General features: G+C 37.6%; 1 protein-coding gene across 1 annotated transcript in view; it reads left to right on the forward strand.

The window, feature by feature from the left end:
- smchd1 (structural maintenance of chromosomes flexible hinge domain containing 1) overlaps nucleotides 1–18,289 on the forward strand; it is a 30,085-nt gene that overhangs the window by 4,584 nt on the left and 7,212 nt on the right. Inside the window, exons 7-38 of the mRNA XM_088071954.1 lie at nucleotides 105–224; nucleotides 337–503; nucleotides 594–687; nucleotides 791–1,001; nucleotides 1,094–1,211; nucleotides 2,009–2,189; nucleotides 2,604–2,798; nucleotides 2,885–2,998; nucleotides 3,625–3,731; nucleotides 3,947–4,029; nucleotides 4,178–4,291; nucleotides 4,990–5,067; nucleotides 5,180–5,299; nucleotides 5,380–5,524; nucleotides 5,686–5,788; nucleotides 6,985–7,054; nucleotides 8,634–8,773; nucleotides 9,859–9,987; nucleotides 10,095–10,316; nucleotides 11,076–11,224; nucleotides 11,599–11,684; nucleotides 11,767–11,885; nucleotides 12,924–13,085; nucleotides 14,346–14,474; nucleotides 14,603–14,682; nucleotides 15,000–15,157; nucleotides 15,273–15,388; nucleotides 16,032–16,093; nucleotides 16,343–16,430; nucleotides 17,174–17,305; nucleotides 17,455–17,610; nucleotides 17,709–17,829. Of these exons, the coding sequence (XP_087928080.1) occupies nucleotides 105–224; nucleotides 337–503; nucleotides 594–687; nucleotides 791–1,001; nucleotides 1,094–1,211; nucleotides 2,009–2,189; nucleotides 2,604–2,798; nucleotides 2,885–2,998; nucleotides 3,625–3,731; nucleotides 3,947–4,029; nucleotides 4,178–4,291; nucleotides 4,990–5,067; nucleotides 5,180–5,299; nucleotides 5,380–5,524; nucleotides 5,686–5,788; nucleotides 6,985–7,054; nucleotides 8,634–8,773; nucleotides 9,859–9,987; nucleotides 10,095–10,316; nucleotides 11,076–11,224; nucleotides 11,599–11,684; nucleotides 11,767–11,885; nucleotides 12,924–13,085; nucleotides 14,346–14,474; nucleotides 14,603–14,682; nucleotides 15,000–15,157; nucleotides 15,273–15,388; nucleotides 16,032–16,093; nucleotides 16,343–16,430; nucleotides 17,174–17,305; nucleotides 17,455–17,610; nucleotides 17,709–17,829 (4,069 nt within the window). The remainder of the gene's footprint in view (nucleotides 1–104; nucleotides 225–336; nucleotides 504–593; nucleotides 688–790; nucleotides 1,002–1,093; nucleotides 1,212–2,008; nucleotides 2,190–2,603; nucleotides 2,799–2,884; nucleotides 2,999–3,624; nucleotides 3,732–3,946; nucleotides 4,030–4,177; nucleotides 4,292–4,989; nucleotides 5,068–5,179; nucleotides 5,300–5,379; nucleotides 5,525–5,685; nucleotides 5,789–6,984; nucleotides 7,055–8,633; nucleotides 8,774–9,858; nucleotides 9,988–10,094; nucleotides 10,317–11,075; nucleotides 11,225–11,598; nucleotides 11,685–11,766; nucleotides 11,886–12,923; nucleotides 13,086–14,345; nucleotides 14,475–14,602; nucleotides 14,683–14,999; nucleotides 15,158–15,272; nucleotides 15,389–16,031; nucleotides 16,094–16,342; nucleotides 16,431–17,173; nucleotides 17,306–17,454; nucleotides 17,611–17,708; nucleotides 17,830–18,289) is intronic.

The following is an 18,289-nucleotide window of genomic DNA, read 5'->3' on the forward strand; positions in this document are numbered from 1 at the left end:
AAGTTTTTGTTACTTTTGCTGGACCCCTTTGCATCGGTGTCGCCAGAATTACTTCATTCAAATAGTCAGAAAATAACCACAGACTGGTTCCCTCTGTTTGTTAGATGATCACTAAACCAGTCGGCTCCCCAGATGTTCATGAGCTGGTTCTGTCAAAAGCGGAGTTTAAGAGAAAAGAGCAGAACAAAGAGGAGATTTACAGCACGAACATTAGACACAGGAAGGTAAGTGCTCTGAAAAACAAGGCGATCATGTTTCGCAGTTTGAAGCCTCCGTGTCAGCATCTCCTCCCTCGTCTGTCTGTCCTCTGTGCGACTTGTCGTCCTCCTCTTGCAGCCCGGTGACTCCTCACATGTGAATAAAGCCGATGAGCGCTTTCTTCACACCCTTATTGCCGAGGAACGTGGAAAGGAAAGCTTCACAGCCGTGGTCATTTCAGGAGTCTTTCCGGAGCATTTCATCTTTCTGAGAAGGGAGTTTGAAGTGTGGACCAGACAGCTAGCGTGAGTTCATTCACCCACACCATGTGATATGTACTCAAAAGTCCTAAGAGGTGCAAAGTTGAAAAAAGACCTGTTTTATCCACATTTCAGCCACATATATCACTATTATATTCATGGAGTCAATGGAAACGACTTGAGAAACAGCTCTACAAACTCAGATCATCTCCCTACAATTGACATACTGGTGAGGCTGCTGCTTTAATGGCACACAAGGGTGACTTCTGCTTTTATTTAAACACAGTCTGTCTCAGCTGATGTCACCATATGACTTTTTTTTTTTTTATCAGATCTCTCTGCGCGAAAAACCTCCCAGATGTCCCCGTACGATTAATCTCCGGGAGGTTGACAACGACATGCAGACTCTGTACATATCTTCTGCTGTGGACACCTTTGAGTTTAAGGCTGAACAAAACGGTGGCATGATCGACGGAGTCATTCGCTATCATCCTTTCCTCTATGACAGGGAGACTTATCCTCAGGACCCCTATGCCGAGCAAGGTATTGTCACTCTAAAATACAGAATATACTTTATGAGATATAACAGCTTTGGATTCAAAGTGTTGATTTGATTTTTGTTCTTTGTTTTTCAGCCTCTTCTGATGATAACGAAAATAATGAGTCTGGAGACGTGCAGCAGGCGAGAGAGAAAAGGCCGATATTTCAGTGTTTCTGGAATGGGCGGCTCATACCGTACACAACTGTCGCTGAGTAAGTACTTTTTAAATATTTTGTTGCATCATTTTTTCCACTTTAACATGAGCAAGCAAACAAACAACAAAAACACACATCACCAACATCTACTGTTTGTAATATACTGTTTTAGATTAGTGCCCCATATAACACTCAAAAAATCTCAGCAATGCCTTTAACTTAGAACATTTTTTTATATTTATTTATAGCACTATTTATCTGCCTTTTAGGCCATATTTGATTGCTTTAGTGGCTTCCCGGAGTACCCGGTGTTTGCCGTGTCTCTTTTGCATGTGTCCTCTGTCAGTGATTCTCTTGTTTGATGATGTAAACCAACATGGATGCTATCTCTGTTAATTTGCAAAACAAATCTACCTACGGGTACAAAGTCACCTCAGCTCACCTCATCCCATGAGCTATACTTTGTCTGAACTGCTATTTAGGTAATGCTAACACGCTGAACGTCAGTAAGATGGCAAACTAAGTCCTGCTTAAACAGCGTAGCATTTGCATTATGAGCATGTTAGCATGCTGAAATCAGCATTTGGCTCAAGGCACTGATGTGCAAAAGTACAGTCTCACAGAGCTGCTAGTGTGGCAGTAGACTTTCAGGTTTTGCTTTGGGCAGAGCGGGGTAAATTGTTTACCCTGCTGTCAGTGTCTTTGCTAAGCCAGGCCAATCAAATATTGACATTCAGCTGTATGTTTTGTGTGTGTATTTTATCATCTAAGTCTCAGCAACTGTGACTTGATTTATTTAAGAATTAGCATAGTATGTTGATCCTCTTGTGTTTTTTGCCGGCTGTTTTTTACAGGTTTGACTGGTGTACGCCCAGCAAAGGAGCAAAGGAGATTCCAGAGTGTTACAGTCGAATTTCAGGGGTGCTTTTCACCGACGACAATTTCAAAGTCAGCACCAACAAGCTCACTTTCATGGATCTGGAGCAGAAACTGAAGAATAAGGACACAATCTTCATACACGTTGTTAACGGACAGGTAGTCACATACAAATGCTTTCTTTTTTTTTTTTTTTATTTTGATGATTAGAACAAAATGCCAGTGCCATCTTCAAGTGTTTCTCTGTAGTGTGTGTGTTGGATGTGGATGTATGTATTTTTAAGATTTATCTGTGCATAAAAAGTTATATGCTGATTATTTTATTGCTGTCGTTGCTTATCAACAGAATTGTCCGAGAACAGTTCTGCATTGGACTATGAACATGAGTGTAACAGTGCTCATGTTGCAATCAGTAGCTGACAAATTAGCCATAGAAATTTGATAAGCCAGCAGCAGAAAACCTGTTTTGGTGCCTTTTTGTTTCTTAGTGGTCAAAAATAGTCATTTTGATGCAGATTTAGTTAATTTAAAAAAGCTAGAAAAACCATATAAATATTTTTTCCACGTCCACAGAAACAAAGAAGTCACATTCAGAAGGAGTTTACTCAGTGGCTAAGAAAGTGTCACGAGAATTGGGACAAGCAAATTGAGTACCGGGGCTACAAGGAGACCATAACGCGAACAGATTTGCCAAAGAAAGTGCAGTATCCCTGGGCGACATTCTCCTCCATCGAGTGGGACGGCAAAATTTACAAGAAAGGCCAACTTGTGAGCATCTTTTTTTTTTTTTAATATGAGATTATGTTCTGATTATGCTGTTTTCTGTATTGATGCCTCCATACTTCTTCATACAGGTGAAAACTCAGAAAACTCAGCCCATTATGTACGGTAGCGTGGTTCGGTTTTTGCTGTACGGAAAACATGACGGAGATATTTTTGCCACAGGGGGACAGGTTGAGTTGGCTTTGGTAAGGAATAAACTATTGAGTTTGTGTTTGATAAATTGATAAAAGTATGAGATCCTGCATGTTGATCCTCTGCTTTTTTAACTTTCTGTTTTTGTAGTTTTTTTATATTTTTTGGTCAATGAAAAAAAAAAGGGAAAAAAATTAAAACTGACAGTTATAGGTTGAATTTTTAAAGCTTAAATAACTTATTACACAGTTGGACTTTATTTAAAAATATTAACACTGAGATATTTATGATTATTTATCATAAATATCTCAGTGTTAATATTTATGATAAATAATCATAAATATTGTGGATGCATTGACTAAGTAGGTAAAGGCAAATAATAAAACAGCCAGAGCTGTTCATTAAGTTCAGAAAATGACATTACTGTAAGATGATAAGATGATATCTAGTCTCATATTAGATATCAATATAATATCAATATATTACTGAGCCCTAACTTAAGCGCAGCATTAGGAAACCTTTCATTTTACAGAGCTTAACAGATTCGAGGTGGCTCCTCACACCAGGCTAAAAATAAGAGAAAACTTGATCTGGAATTGCTAAGTGAAAATGTCAAATGACTTTTTTTTTTAGTCTACTTAATTAATGCGTGGTATTGATAAGCAAATCTGTTTTCTAGGAACCCAAAGCATTTCACGACACGATCAAGACCATACCCATTTTCAAGATTGACAAGACTGCCTCTAATGAAGCCATCAAGAAACACATTGACAATGACTTCGCCAGGTGAATACACAGCTATGAGAGATGCTCTCGTGCAGCTGGCATCTAATCAGAGGCATAAGACTGCAAGGCGATAAATCTAGTTTTTTGTGATCCTGCGAATGTGTATCAGTTGGAAGTAATTTGTATTATTATGTTTTATTCCCTTCCACTTTATTTCTTTGGTCTAGCCTGATGACACTTTATCAGCTCAAGTAAATTAAATATCTTTGTTCCAGGCTTCCAGTGACTCTGAAGGTTAATTGGCCGAATGATGAGCAGTGGCCAAATAATGCTGTTCGTCCAGCTGGGAGCATTATTGGTAAACTTGTCATCGCTGTCCATCAAAACATGATAATGTTGAAAAATGTCCTTTCTCATGTTGTGTGTATGTCACATTTTACGTTGTTTATAAAAAAAACATATGTATATATATATATATGTATAAATATGTTTTCACATCATTTTAGGGGATCTGCAAATCCAAATTCTAAACAAGAAGGGAGAGCCGATAACCGTGTTTCCATCGGTGGGCCAGGGAACAGGGAAAAAACTGAGTATTGTGCTCAAAGTCACCCATCATGGTAAGAAAAAAAAACACTATCTTCTCAGCCTCTGAAATAAGCAGATTTTTTGAAACCCCAATATATTAAAACAACATTATGTTGATCTAGATCTGTATATCCATTCAATGACATACAATCCAGTATCATCGATGCAGAGTGAAATATTGATATATACTGTATTCATTAAGAAACACCTTTATTTCGAATCTAATTTCGTAAACAAAACAACATCGAAACAGTCTTAGCTGTAGTGATAACCTTTAAGTCAAATTGAAGCAAAGTCATATTCTGACTTATGTCAGCAAATATTGCATTGTCCAGCGAATTAAGATAATTTTATATAAGGATGAAACTTCTTTTATGTGAGAAAGAACAGGTAAAAGCTTCACCAAATAATTATTATTAATATACTGATAAAATAAATGTAGAATGCCTTTTATAGTTTACCAGAGCTCAAGTTGATTAGTCTGTAGTCTACAACCTAATATTCAGTTAATATTAAAAAAACAAAAAATAAATTAAAAAAAAGCAAATCCTTATATTTAAAAAGTTGGAACTCGATCATTTTTGTTTGTTATATGACTTATAAAACCTTAACTTTCTTCCAACCTTGGTGCGGCCTCATTTTGAGTCTTTGTTTTGCAGCTTCGTGGTTAACAATTCGTCAGTGTTTACTCTGAATGTTGTGGTAAATTTGACTTTCCTTTTACATGTAGGTCCTAAAGGGAATCAAGACGTTATGTGTTACGTTGCCCCGCCTTCTGCACATTGGGGTTACTGGTTCAAATTACGTGGTAAATTTATTTTTATTCGTCAACCTTCTGATTCTTGGTTACTTTTTGCATGCCTTGTTTTTTATCTGCTGAAAGATCATTTAGCGATTTGCAAACATCTCTTCTTTGGCAGAGGAACTGACCCAGCTGGGGAAGTATACGCTGTCCCTGCTCACCATAATAAAAGAAAGTGATGCCACCTCCTTTGGCGGCAAAGAGCTTCCAAGTTACAAACTCAACTTTACCGTCACAGGTGAGGAAAAAACTCTGTCATATTTATCATCCTTTCTGGATTCCCTAATCAGACATGTCCACTGTCTTCGTCCTCCTCAGAGGGTAGCGCTGAGACATTCGTTATGGGTACAGTGAGCCCCACTGCTCGCATTGGAGTGCCATTTAACATTCCTCTGCTGATAAAAGACGGTTATGACCACTCAGTGACGCCTCCTCCTGATCTGCAGCCTGAACTCAAATGCAGGTGGGTCACTCCACTTTATTTTAACATCTGCTGCTGACGGAGAAGTCCTGTTTTTCTTATTGTTTGAAAAGTGTTTTGACACAGTTGCTTTCGAAGAACAGCAATTTAACGTAACTTAGTTTATTTAGCGCCCTGTTAACATGATCTTTTTCATTATTTAGTGGCCTGGACCTGAGTTACGAGACAGTGGACAGCAGTGGGACCACGCTCACCATCAAAGGCGTCAAAGCAATCGCAAAAGTCCGGAATTACCAACAATCAAAGGTTAGAAAAAACAACATCTCAGAGGTCATTAGCTTTCCCGCTTATTCAAAATCTATAATAATGTAAAAAAAAAAATAGCAATATGTACCTACAGTCCAGTAATGCCATAAAGTCAACACCACAGTCACAACTCACAAACAGAAATACAATTCGTCAGCCCTGTAAATGCAAACCAGGCTGGCAGAGGAGTGGGGGTGCAAAACTCTTTATGGTTGACAGAGCATATAACCTCACCGAGAAACCAGTTCTCACTCAAGGCTTTTATTTGCTGACTTGTCTTTGGCTTTTAACAAAATGTAACCTCACATTTTAATGTTTTTTTTCTTGATTTTTGTGTTTATTTACCAGATCAGCTGTTCTGGTCGCTTCTTAACTTCTTAACAGACAGAGGCCAACAGGTTTTAGTTGAAGGAGTTATGTCATGAGTTATGTTATGAGTTATGCAGGATTTATAATGCCCTGGCTTCAACCACAGGATGCGTCTTACCGTCTTGTTTTTTATTTTTTACACAGGAAGCTGCAGGTCTTCAAAAGAGGGCAGCTTCCTGGGGAAATTGTCTAATCATAATGCACTTTTGTCTCTTCTGCAGAGCTCAGAAACAATCCATGCTTGTGCCAAGCCTGCTTTTGTTAACTGGTGTGATACTAAAATCCTTAACTTAAACGTGGTGAAAACTGAGAAAGTTATCATTGATTTTAGGAAAAACAATACTAAGCCTAAAGCTAGCACTAAGAGTTTCTCAAGAACTAGTGACATTGTTGGCACTTTTTAAAATAATAATAACAATAATAATAATAATAATAATATAAAAATAACAATGATAATGCATATCTTTTTTTATATAGCATTTATATAGCATTTTAGAGCTTAAGCACAAAGTTCTTCCCAGTTAAAAAATGTTTACTGAATAAAATAAAATGTCTCATGTGCCAGCATAAAATAGCACTGGGTACAAGAATATATGAGGTGCAAGTTCAGAAATACAATTTCATAAATAAGTAAAATGTAGATAAGATAAACTCTCATAAACATATAATAATAATAATAATAATAATAATAATAATAATAATAATAATAATAATAATAATAATAATTATTATTATTATTATTATCATTATTATTGTTATTATTAAAATAAGAATAATTTGTTTTATTTATTAATCTGTTTATTTACACTCTGAATTTTATTTTGCAGACATTTGACGTTGAAGTGACCGTGCCTGGCTTGAAAAACACAGGGACTTTCAAGATCAGTCTTCTTCCTGGTAAAATTGCAATTAAATATTCATTTAGAACAATAACTAATCTTGATTTGTTAAAGGTATCCTATGCATGAAATTGTGATGCATGTTTTTCAGTATTTTCCAGCATCTTATAGAGTGAAAGATTAATCGATTAGTCAAAAAGAAAGGGCAACAATTAAGGGCTCTGCACACTGACTCAGTTTTTTGTGGCCGTCTAAAAAAGTGGATCACTTTTAACAGGTCAGATAGTAACATTCAGGTGGAAGATTATGACGAGAGGAATATAATATTAATAATAGAATAATTATATAATTAATAATAATAATAATAATTAATCACTTAATACAAATAATTAATATAATTAATCACTTAATACAAAATATGTTTCATAACTCAAAATTATGGATCATAAACATGAATTAATTAGTAAGTAATGGGACTCAACTGTGGCTATCAGAAACAATGAGTTTTATATTGAAGAAACCCGGAGCACCACTTATTAAAATAAAAAGGTTGATAGTCAATTAGCGTGATTAATTATTCTAGTCTCATAATTTGAAGGCTGCTACAGACTTCTTTTTCCAGGTGTACAGTGACCCGACATCTATACACACACAAACAACAATTTTAATGTTTATAGAAACAACTATGATAAACACACACGTGGATGTGCAGGAGGGACCTTTAAAGATATAGATATAGGCATAATTACGATTCGAATATTGAAAAAGTTGAGGGGTAGGGACTTGTATGCACAGAACTGACATGCATATATCAATTCAAGTCTGTATTTAGAGTCTGTCCTCCTCAGTGTGAGACAACCTGTTAGCTCAGCTGAGGTGAGGTGAAGTGAAGTGACTTTATTTGTACCCGTAGGTAGATTTGTTTGCATAACAGAGAGAGCATCCATGTTAGTTCACAACATTAAACAAGAGAAACACTGACAGAGGCAAACGCATAAGAGACAGGGCAAACACTGGGTACTCACAAGCTTACAGCGGGGTAGAGGAGGTCCAACCCCTCCTAAGTTTGGGGAGGTGTGTGTGTGTGTGTGTGTGTGTGTGTGTGTGTGTGTGTGTGTGTGTGTGTGTGTGTGAGTGTGAGTGTGTGAGAGTGACAGTAAACCAAAGTATTGTTTTTGTGGAAGGCAGCATGTTAAGGGGTTTGTGACTTTTCACATCATAAATTGACAGTGCTCTTCTGCTGTGGGGGTCTTCACTGAATCTTTCAAAGAGTTATCAGCTCCCTGTCCCAAATGAGCCATAAATTAAGTCTAACTGTCCAGGTAGGTGCTAAATCTGTCTTAATGCCTCCTTTTTGGGGCACCAGCCTCGGTCAAAAGTTCCACTAGGCATTTATGGCATCCATTAGCAACCCAGAGGTCAACTAAAGAATTTCTTTGCTTTAGTTATTGTCAACATCATCCACTACATAGGCCACTAAATGTTGGTTGTTAGTGTCATTTTAGTTTAAAACACAGTTTGTTTGACATCATCCAGCTTTACTTGAAGTGGTTATCAGTTTGCTGTGAACATTAATGTAATCCTTACAGTTGAGCAAACACTCCATAGTTTCTCATCCTCATGTGAATGTTTTACAGGTAATCCGCATTTCCTTCATGTGACGCCAGAAGAAAACCCATTATCAGTTGAGAATGGAAACTCTGTCACGTTCAATGTTGAAATTCGTGACGTGGGTGGAAACATCACTGCTAATCCCAGACAGACCGTTCGCTGCCAGGTATGGGTGTGTAGCTGCTGGGAAATCTCAAGCTTTTGATTGATGAGTCACTTTATCATGTTTTACCTCTAATGAACTGTTAGGGGCTGTTTGGCACATTTCACAAGCTTTTCATTCTTCATTTTTTGGCGGGATTGTTTATTTTTACTTAATTTTATCATTTCCAGCTCAGCTACTACAATAAGTCTAAAATGCACTATGTGAACAAAATTGTTACATTCATGCTGTTAAGTGCAAAAAAATGCGCTAGTCAAAAACTGCAGTTTTTGATCCCACAGCCATCAAAGCATAAAAACATGCATTAAGTCATTTTTTGTGTTTTCTTTTCATCTAAAAACATAGTGGCATCATGACAAAAATCTGACATTTATAGGGTTAAAATTCTGAAAATTAGAATTAAAGTAATATTTGATATGTATAATTTGGACTGATGTTGGTTAAGAAATAAACTAAATGAAAGTAGAAAATCATATTAATGTATAATATTTTGATAGCCTGATTTTGAAAAGTGCATTTTGTGTGCAGAGTGTGAGTATTTGACACTGCACAAAAATATAATGTATACAAATGAAGTGCTGCTATTCATCATTGAAATATCATAGGCTGATATTAAAAATATGAGCTTAGCATGGAGCATATTGAAAATAATTAATTCTATGCATTTTGTTTAGTTTTTTTTTCATCTAAAAACATAGTGGCATCATGACAAACACCTGGCATATCGAGGGCTAAATTTTTACTATTATTATTATATAAATTAATAAATATTTGATATTTATGATTCGGACTGATGGTGGTTAAAAAAGTGAAATCAATAAAAGTACAAAATCATATTTATGTATATTTTTTATTGCCTGATTTTGAGAAGCACATTTTGTGTGCAGAGCGGTACGTGTGTGTGATATTATATTATATGATATTATTGCGGGCCCTAAGGGTTAAACATGTGTAAGATAGTGTTTCATCTTTTTAGGCCTTCTCTTATAACTCTCCCTCTTTCTTTTTTCATAATGATATAATCTGAATAAACATAAATAAATGGTTTGCTTTGGTTAACTCCTCTTCATCTTATATGTGTGAAACAGATCACGGGGTTTCCACCAGTGACAGCGGACTGCAGCACCACAGGAGCTGGACAGCTTGTGACAAAACCGATAGACCTGAAAATAGTCATGGGAGAACCACAGTATCTCAAAGTTCATTTTGATATGCCTGTAGGTTTTAAAAGAACAACAACCATCAAAGCTTCCTGCTTTAGAGAATACTCACTTATTAAAACTTTTGTCATTGTGTTTCCATCCTTTCTTTGTTTTCCCACAAGAGTCAGAAGAAGGTCGAGTTGGTCATGAGGGAGCTGAAGGTCGTGCCGGGAACAAGAGTCGCCCGCATGGAGCTCTGCAGTGAGGATGAGAGTTTGGTGCTGAGGAACAATGAGAAAATAGAGTGGCTGGCTGGAGGCTTGATGGAGAACCTGTTCTACAAACTGTATGATGAGGCGAATAGAGAGGTGCCTCCGAGTGCAGAAATAGCCTCCAAGATCAAGGTGTGTCTGGCATATACAGGCTTTGTCCTGTCGTGTTTAATGTAACATCCTGTTATTCAGGTGTTGGTTTTTGTTTTATTTTTCTGTTACCTGTTTGTAGAACAGAGTGAGTGAGGGAAGGATGGAGCGGGAGATCGACAGGCGGATCGGTGCAGCGTCTGCAGTAATGCGGACTCTGCACCGATCTGTCGTGGTGAAGAGGGAGCTGAGCCGAAAGGCAAAGCTCTCGATTTACCGGTCGATATTTGTTCCTACCCTCAACTATGGTCACGAGCTTTGGGTAGTGACCGAAAGAACAAAATCGCAGATACAAGCGGTCGAAATGAGCTTCCTCCGTAGGGTGGCTGGGCTCTCCCTTAGAGATAGGGTGAGGAGCTCGGAGTAGAGCCGCTGCTCCTCCGCGTTGATAAGAGCCAGATGAGGTGGCTCGGGCATCTAATTAGGATGCCTCCCGGACGCCTCCCTGGTGAGGTGTTCAGGGCACGTCCCACCGGTAGGAGGCCCCGGGGAAAACCCAGGACACGGGACACACAGAGCTGGGCGAAGTGGGCTTCCCTGCTTAGGCTGCTGCCCCCGCGATCTGACTTGGGATAAGCGGAAGAAATTGGATGGATGGATGGATGGCTTTATTTTACCTGCAGTTTGCCTCTGTTGTGATAAAAAAAACAATTACATTTCTTCAGTGAATCATTTTAGAGTTACTGAATTTGAACGTTTCCCATCTAAAAGCTGACTTTTCATTGTTCACATGTGTTTAAGGTTAACTGGACAGGAGACTTGAATCTGGAAGATTTGGTCCAGGGGAAGCTGCCCGACATACAGGTGCCCACGCAGGTGCAGGTACAGGCAGAGCGTTTCTACCAGGTGGCCTACCAGGACCAGAGTGTGTCTGTCTCCTTCAGCATAGTGTAAGACACCTACCTGACTCAAAGCTGTGATTAGTGTTTGTTAGCTTTGGGAAATACGCTTTTTTGCCCAGAGTGAGATGAGAGGATGGATACTCATGTGTCTCTGTGTTAAATATACAATCAGCCTGTTAGCTTAGCTCAGCATAGAGACCGGAAAAGAATAGAGTTGATACTAATAGCAGGACTGGAAATCCCACCTATACCTCCTAATATGCTGGATGGTGTGTCGTTGACTATACGAGTCATACGATACTGAAATTCATCAAACTTCTATCAAGAAAGCAAAATACTGTAGTTCCCAAAATGTTGAATGTTTCCTTTAATATCCAGACTGGTATTTTTTAAGTCCACAGTCCTGCTTGTTTTGTTTGTAGGCCTCATCCAGATATACCAGCGCGGCTGAAAGCAACGTTAATCCAGAGCGCAGTGAAGCTTGGTGAAATCCTACCTGGAAACATCAGTGAGTATGAACCTCGTCACCCAAAAGAGATTTTTGAGCATTTGCTTACACGCAAGATGACTCACTTTCTTTCCTCATACAGATTTGGAGCTCATGGACCAGTATGATAACGTAACCAAGATGCTCACACCCACCTGTATGAATCACATGACCGTGGAAGCGGAAGGTTTGGACAAATCATCCATTGTCTTTAAATGGCAGGTGAGGACAAAAAAAAAAAACAAACGAGCTTAAAGGAAAACTTGACTCAGACTCTGTAATTAAAGGCGTTGTTCAGCCCAGAGTTGAAATGTGCACTCATTTTGTCTTCACTCCACCTCGGTGTTTCAAACTATATGAGGTTGTCTTTGTTTTAGTTTTGCTTTTATGACATATTTTATTTTTTTTGTAGCTAATTGTTCCAAGTGTCCTTTGCATTTTCCTTTTTTGCTGAGTGTGGCATGAGGCTGAGGTACTTTTAAGTTACCATTTTTTTACTTGAACTTCAACAGAGTTGGAATTGGGTTTTATTGCCAAGTGCATTTACATATACAAGGATTTTGACTTGGTGCTTTGGTGCAAAACAATTAACGTAAAGGAAGAATAAAATTGTAAATTTAAATAGAACACGACATAAAATAAAACAATAGAAGCAATATAAAAATATAAAATGAAAATAATAGCATTCATATGTTGCTTTATCCCTGCAATTCATTTCAGAGGGCAATACTGTACTTTTTATTCCAATACATATATTTCACAGCAATAGTCAGTAGTTACTTTGATTTGTTTTACATTTTAAAGACCTATATAAAATATCTGGGCTGCATCTAACAATTATTTTCGTTTGTTTGATCAATCTATCGTGAAATTAGCCTATAAAACATGAAAAAAGTGAAAAATGCAGATTACTTTTTCGGAGAATAGAAGATGGTGACATTAAATTGCTTGTTGTGTCTGAACAACAGTCCAAAACCTAATAATTACCAATTTACTATAGTGTAAGACTAAGAAAAACAGCCATTTTTCACACTTGAAAACATGGAGTCATCAGATTTTGGGAGGGCATTTTTGCTTGAAAGATGATTTAAACACTTTAATAATAATCACAGATTATTTTTATTTCAATAAATGATTGGTCAGTTTCAACGAGACTACCTGTTTGAAAAAATCATCAATACTTTTACTTTAGTAAATCAACTAAACACCTGTTTAAATTTACTGTTTAATACTTGTCCTCCATCTGTGTGTTAAAATCAGGATTTCAGCAAGTCTGTTCTGGTTACTGGGGTGCGTTTCCAGTCTGGCACTCCTGGCCGCAGGGAGATATGCTTCAGCTATAAGACCTTTGTGGAGCGCGTCATGGTTAAAGTGACCGCTGGCGTCCCTGCAGAGCTTAAACTGGTCAGCGGGCCAAAGCAGGTAAGGAGGATTTTTCTGTTGGAGTCCTGGTGTGATAAGGTTGATGGGAGGAAGCTGAACATGCAAACACAACCTCACTGGTTTGAGTCCAGCAGGAGACCTTTGCACATCACCTCCCCCCATTTCCTGTCTCCTCTCTGCTGTACATTGTCAAAATAAAAAGCATTAATACCCTGAATAATTGTTTGAAGCTAATGCTCATGTGTTGTTCGATGCTTTCAGTTTACAGGTGTGTTATGTGTCCGCAAGTTGTCTCATTTCTTTGTTAGATTTCCTTGTTAGTTTTTTTCATATTTTGTCAAACTCAACCTGTTTTTAGCTGTGAGTTTTAGCTTAGCTTTAGTTTTTAGGGCATTTTAATCTTATCATAGTCTGTAAATATCATAGTCTGTGAATAAAACTATTTTATTCTAGTTTTAGTCACTTTTAGTTTTTAGTGGTTACAGAAAATTTTCAAATTTCAGTATTTTTTTGGTCGTCAGATTATATTGAACATTTTAATCAGTCTAGTCGAGCCAAATCAATAATTTTGCCATTTTAGTCAAATTTATTTCACCTAAGGTTTTCTCATTGTAATCTGATGAAAAACAGTTTGAATGACTTTGCAGCTTTGCAGGAAGTGTTTGGTTAAGTGGTAAATCAGGTTTGTGGTATTCCTATCAGCTATTTTAGGACCACATTGCTTCCCTTCTGATAGAGAAATGAGAAATTATAGATAAGATTTTTATTTATTTATTTTTTCTCTCTCAACGTCTCTGTAATGAAAATGGGCCCAAATATCGCCTTGTTTCTTTCTCCCAAAACCCTGTTTGCTGTCATTGTTAAATCTGTGCTTATTGTGCACTAGTGTAGTGAACGCAGCACACAAAACTGCTGCATTTAAAAAAAAATCTATTACTTTGCCTTCTCTTTTTTTAATCTACTCTGATGACATGTCACTGCCACAGGGCATGTCGCCCTGATCTTGTCCTGGCACAGGAACAAGCAAAGCAGTTTGACAACAAAATAAATATCTGTTAAATGTGTGTGCTTATTTCAGTTTCACTTTGCACACTAACTCAGACCTTTGATCATTGTTGCTTGCCCCGTTGCTGCATTAAAGGCCTTTATTTGTTTGTTTGAGGATTTTGCCTCCGAAAGTTTGGTTTAGGTTTTAAGTACGCTACATCTGTTTGCTGTTTCTGAGTTGTTAACAAACATATTTATTAATAGTTTTCATTAACCAAACTGTTTGTGTGATATGTTTTTTGTATCTTTAAGCCTTTGCAGGTGTTGAATGACAAAGGCATCCCCACGCCGTTCGTTGTCCAGCTGTGTGACGAGTGGGGAAACCCCTGTCAGGACAAGAGGGTGGTGGTAGAATTGAAGTCTTCACCCCTGTCACTGAAGGTTCGCCTTAACAATACAAACATGCACTATTTACCCTGTTCCTTTACTCAAAAAGTCAGCAATGGCCTGAACATCTGAGTTGAACCGAATTATCCTAAGAGGAGAAATTTAATGAGATGTTTTTTTAGGTGACGACAGCTGCTATTTCAAAACCTGTGAATGAAGAAGGGAAAGCCTCTTTCACTGTTAACAGTCTGAGCGGACCAAAGTGAGTGTCACTTTATGATACAGGGTAAAACGGTAGCATTTTTCTAATCATCATAATGCAATACAATAGCAGCAACCCTAAAGAAGGGTTGTATTTGTTTTTCCAATATTATATAAAAAGTGACATTATTAGTTTTATAGATGCACTAATTATCTTCATACTGCATTTATATATTTACCAATTATTTTTGTATTTGTATATATTTGCCAATTATTTGTGCAAATTAATTCCACTCTCAATAAAATGCTTTAAATACACTCTGACATGATGCCCCACCAGCTACTAATGGGAGTGTTGTTTCCCTGTCGTTCCATTAGGGGGTACTATCAGCTCGATTTTAAAGGTTCCCTCAACCAGAAACCCATCCCTGGTCCATCAGTGAATCTTACTGTCATCCCCGATCCCACCAAACCTGTGAGCCTGACAGTGGAGTATAACACCAAAGCCACGTTTCCTGCCGGAGGCATCTTTCCAGGTTTGCTCCTCTAATGCATATTTATATTTGCTTTATTGATGAGCTCTTGTTTCACTGTATGCAACCGGTTTGGCATCTCTTAGCAAACTAAGTGCAGCTGTGTGTGTCTGTCCAGTCTTCTTGGTGACCGTGGTGTCTGATGAAGGAAGCCTGATTACGACTTTTAACCCTGCTGCTGTGTCCATGTTCCTGTGGGAGGTAACGCAAGAAGAAAGAACGCCTCCAAAATCGGTGAGTGACTAATAAACAGAAGGACCGACAGTGACTTTACTCTACAAGGAGAAACAGGCTGCAGAGTCAGACATGGCCACAATGCAGAAAAAACTCTAAATGAGTAAAGCAAACGTAATTATTATTTGGGTCAATAATTGCAGACTAAGATATTCCACATAGTCAGTAAAGCTGGTATATTTTTTGTCAAATGTACTTTACATTACAATATATGATAAACCTTGATTCAGGAATTTTAATTCCTGTTCAAGTTTTGACCGATTTGTTGCTGCAATCACAAGGCTTAAACTTGAACTGTAAGTCCTGTTAATTATGCATTTTTTTTTTACCAAGTGGATGGTGCCAGATATTATATTAATTAATAAAGACTCAGTTAATTTGCTTCTGTGTATTTATTTGTTACATTTTGTTTTACAGGGTTAGAAAAGCAAAATTAAAGTCAAACTTTATGTTGCCTTACATGGGAATCATCCCAGTCACTTCCACACTGCGAGGCAAACAGCTTATTAATTAAATACTGGTACTGGATTGGTGCTCAGGTATTTGCCAATATCCAAAGCCCAGGTATCAAGACTGAAAAAGTTGGACTGATGCATGCTTGATCTTATTTGTTGAATAATATTCTTCTACTTCTCTTTTCTAGGCCACTGAGCTGAAGTGTAGTAAACCCTTGGAGATGGAGAGGAAAGACTGTTTTTACTTCAGGTAAAATGCTTTTCAGATCAGCCTGTTTCTATTATGTTTAAGAGGATGTTTAAGGAAAAAAAAGAGGCAGATTTTAAGATTAATAACTCTGACGTCTGTACAGAAAATGGCTTTATTGCAAGCAGCCAGTTAGCTTAGTAACACCACAAACGGGGAAACGGCTCGCTTGGCTCTGTTCAATGTTAAGCATTTTAAAACTGTTATGAATGTTAAATGTTAAAACTGTTTTTTGTTTTTTTTTCACTGCAGAGATAAAAATATCCCAGAACAGGTTGGAAGGTACATCATCCAGTTTTCTTTGCGAATAGACAAAGCAAAAGTCCTGTACAGTAAACAGGTTGGTTGCACCGAACATCTGGAAACATCACAGCACAGTCACGAGTTATTTCACACACTCACCCAACACACACAGCATCTAGAGATGGTCTCCACTAGTGATGAGCGAGTACACTGAAATTCATCTGGGTCGATTTAAAGTGTCTTTTTTATGATCACCTAGAAATGTATTTACAGAAAAGTCTCAAAATTAAGCCCCAGAACTTTAAAAAAAAAAAAAACTATGTCAACAACTCTTTAAATGAAAGTTGCTATAGTGTAAAAATACAACACCAATTCAGAAGCTTTAAATCAATGTTTTTGATCACAAGAGTAAGAAAACTATTTAAAGAACAAAACATGACGGTAAGCTTGATTATATAAACTTTGACATGTGCCTGCAATAAGTTCTTAAAAAAGTGTGATGTGGAGTTTTTTAACAAAACTTTTTTTCTTTTTACTTTGTTACTTTTTTGTTTAATTGTTAGATTTGTATATGAGTGAGACACGGACAGACAGAGTGCATTCAAACATGGGCTATGTAACAGTTCATTATATCCCTATGTTTAAGCCTTTAAATTAAAGCCCTGATCTGTCATATTTCTTATACTAACATTTATTTTTATGAGCCAGAGATAAAAGTGTCAGGTGACCCTATTCAAAAAATTAAAATGAAATAAAACAATAGGCCTAATATACTTTGTATATCTCTGTGTGGCGTTAAGTGGTTGGATCGATACTCAGGCACTGTTTTCTGTCTCTTAGATTCTCATAAATGTGCTGGCCAATCGACCAGACAGACTGGGACCTGACTTGAGGCCAACAGCCCCAGTTGTTTTCTACAGTAACGCCATTGCCCAGAGAACTTTGGTGGAGAATATGACTCTGAGGATAATGGTGAGCGCACATCCTCAGAAGCCATTAATGTTTATAAATTGGAAAAGAGCAGAAATGGCTTTCCAGTTAGATAAGTCAATTTTAAAGCAGTAGTTCGGTTGTTAGTAGTCTGCCACGCAGCCTGATTGTGTTGCTTTGATTGATTCTAGGACTCACATGGAAACCCAGCAGGGAAGGAACTGAACGGGAATGTAGTCGTAACTATAAGAAACACGACTGGAGATCACAACAAACGGCTCCCTCTGTTTGAAGACCAAACCAACAGCTTGGAAATTAGCTTGGTACAAGGAAAGGCCCACATCCCTGTGAGTTACAATCGTCTTAGGACACAACACAACCTATTTAAGAATGGCGCCGCAATGCATATCGGACATATGATAATTGTATCATTTATTCTGAGCAGAGGCTGGCTATCATGGAGAACAGCCCCGGTGAGCATGGAAGTGAATACATGCTTGTCTTCACACCTGAAGTGTTTCTCACGCCGCTGGCTCCTTTTGAGCTCTCCTTCCGCTTTTACAATGGTATGATATTAAAAAATTATTGTATATTGTACATATTTACTTAAAACTAACTGTTTTACATATGATCAGATGATCTGCAGTTTTAAGTAAACATGTGCAATCAAAGTCTGAGATATTACAATTTGTGGTGATGAGGTTATCGTCGCAGCCTTAGGCACTACACCTTGTTGTTGGCATATTATGTTAATACTGCTGATTTCTCCAACAGAACACATTCCAATTTTTCTTTTTTTTTTTATTCTTTCTTAGATGTGGTTTTCCTTTCCAGAAAATAGTGTGTCTGTTACTCTGGATAAACAAAAAAAAATTTTTTTTATTTGGATTGTTTCCTTGGTAAAGTAGTTTCAGTGAGGACGGCTCATAGCGAAGTCTTCAGGTAATCCACAATAACACCAGGAACACACTGCCTGCGTGCGCAGTGCGTGAGCAGTGTACAAGTGTCACTGAACCTGTTTTTTTT

Source organism: Plectropomus leopardus, chromosome 21 (genome assembly GCF_026936395.1).
Source record: "Plectropomus leopardus strain MGB_pleo_1.0 chromosome 21, ASM2693639v1, whole genome shotgun sequence".
NCBI classification, from domain to species: Eukaryota; Metazoa; Chordata; class Actinopteri; order Perciformes; family Serranidae; genus Plectropomus; species Plectropomus leopardus.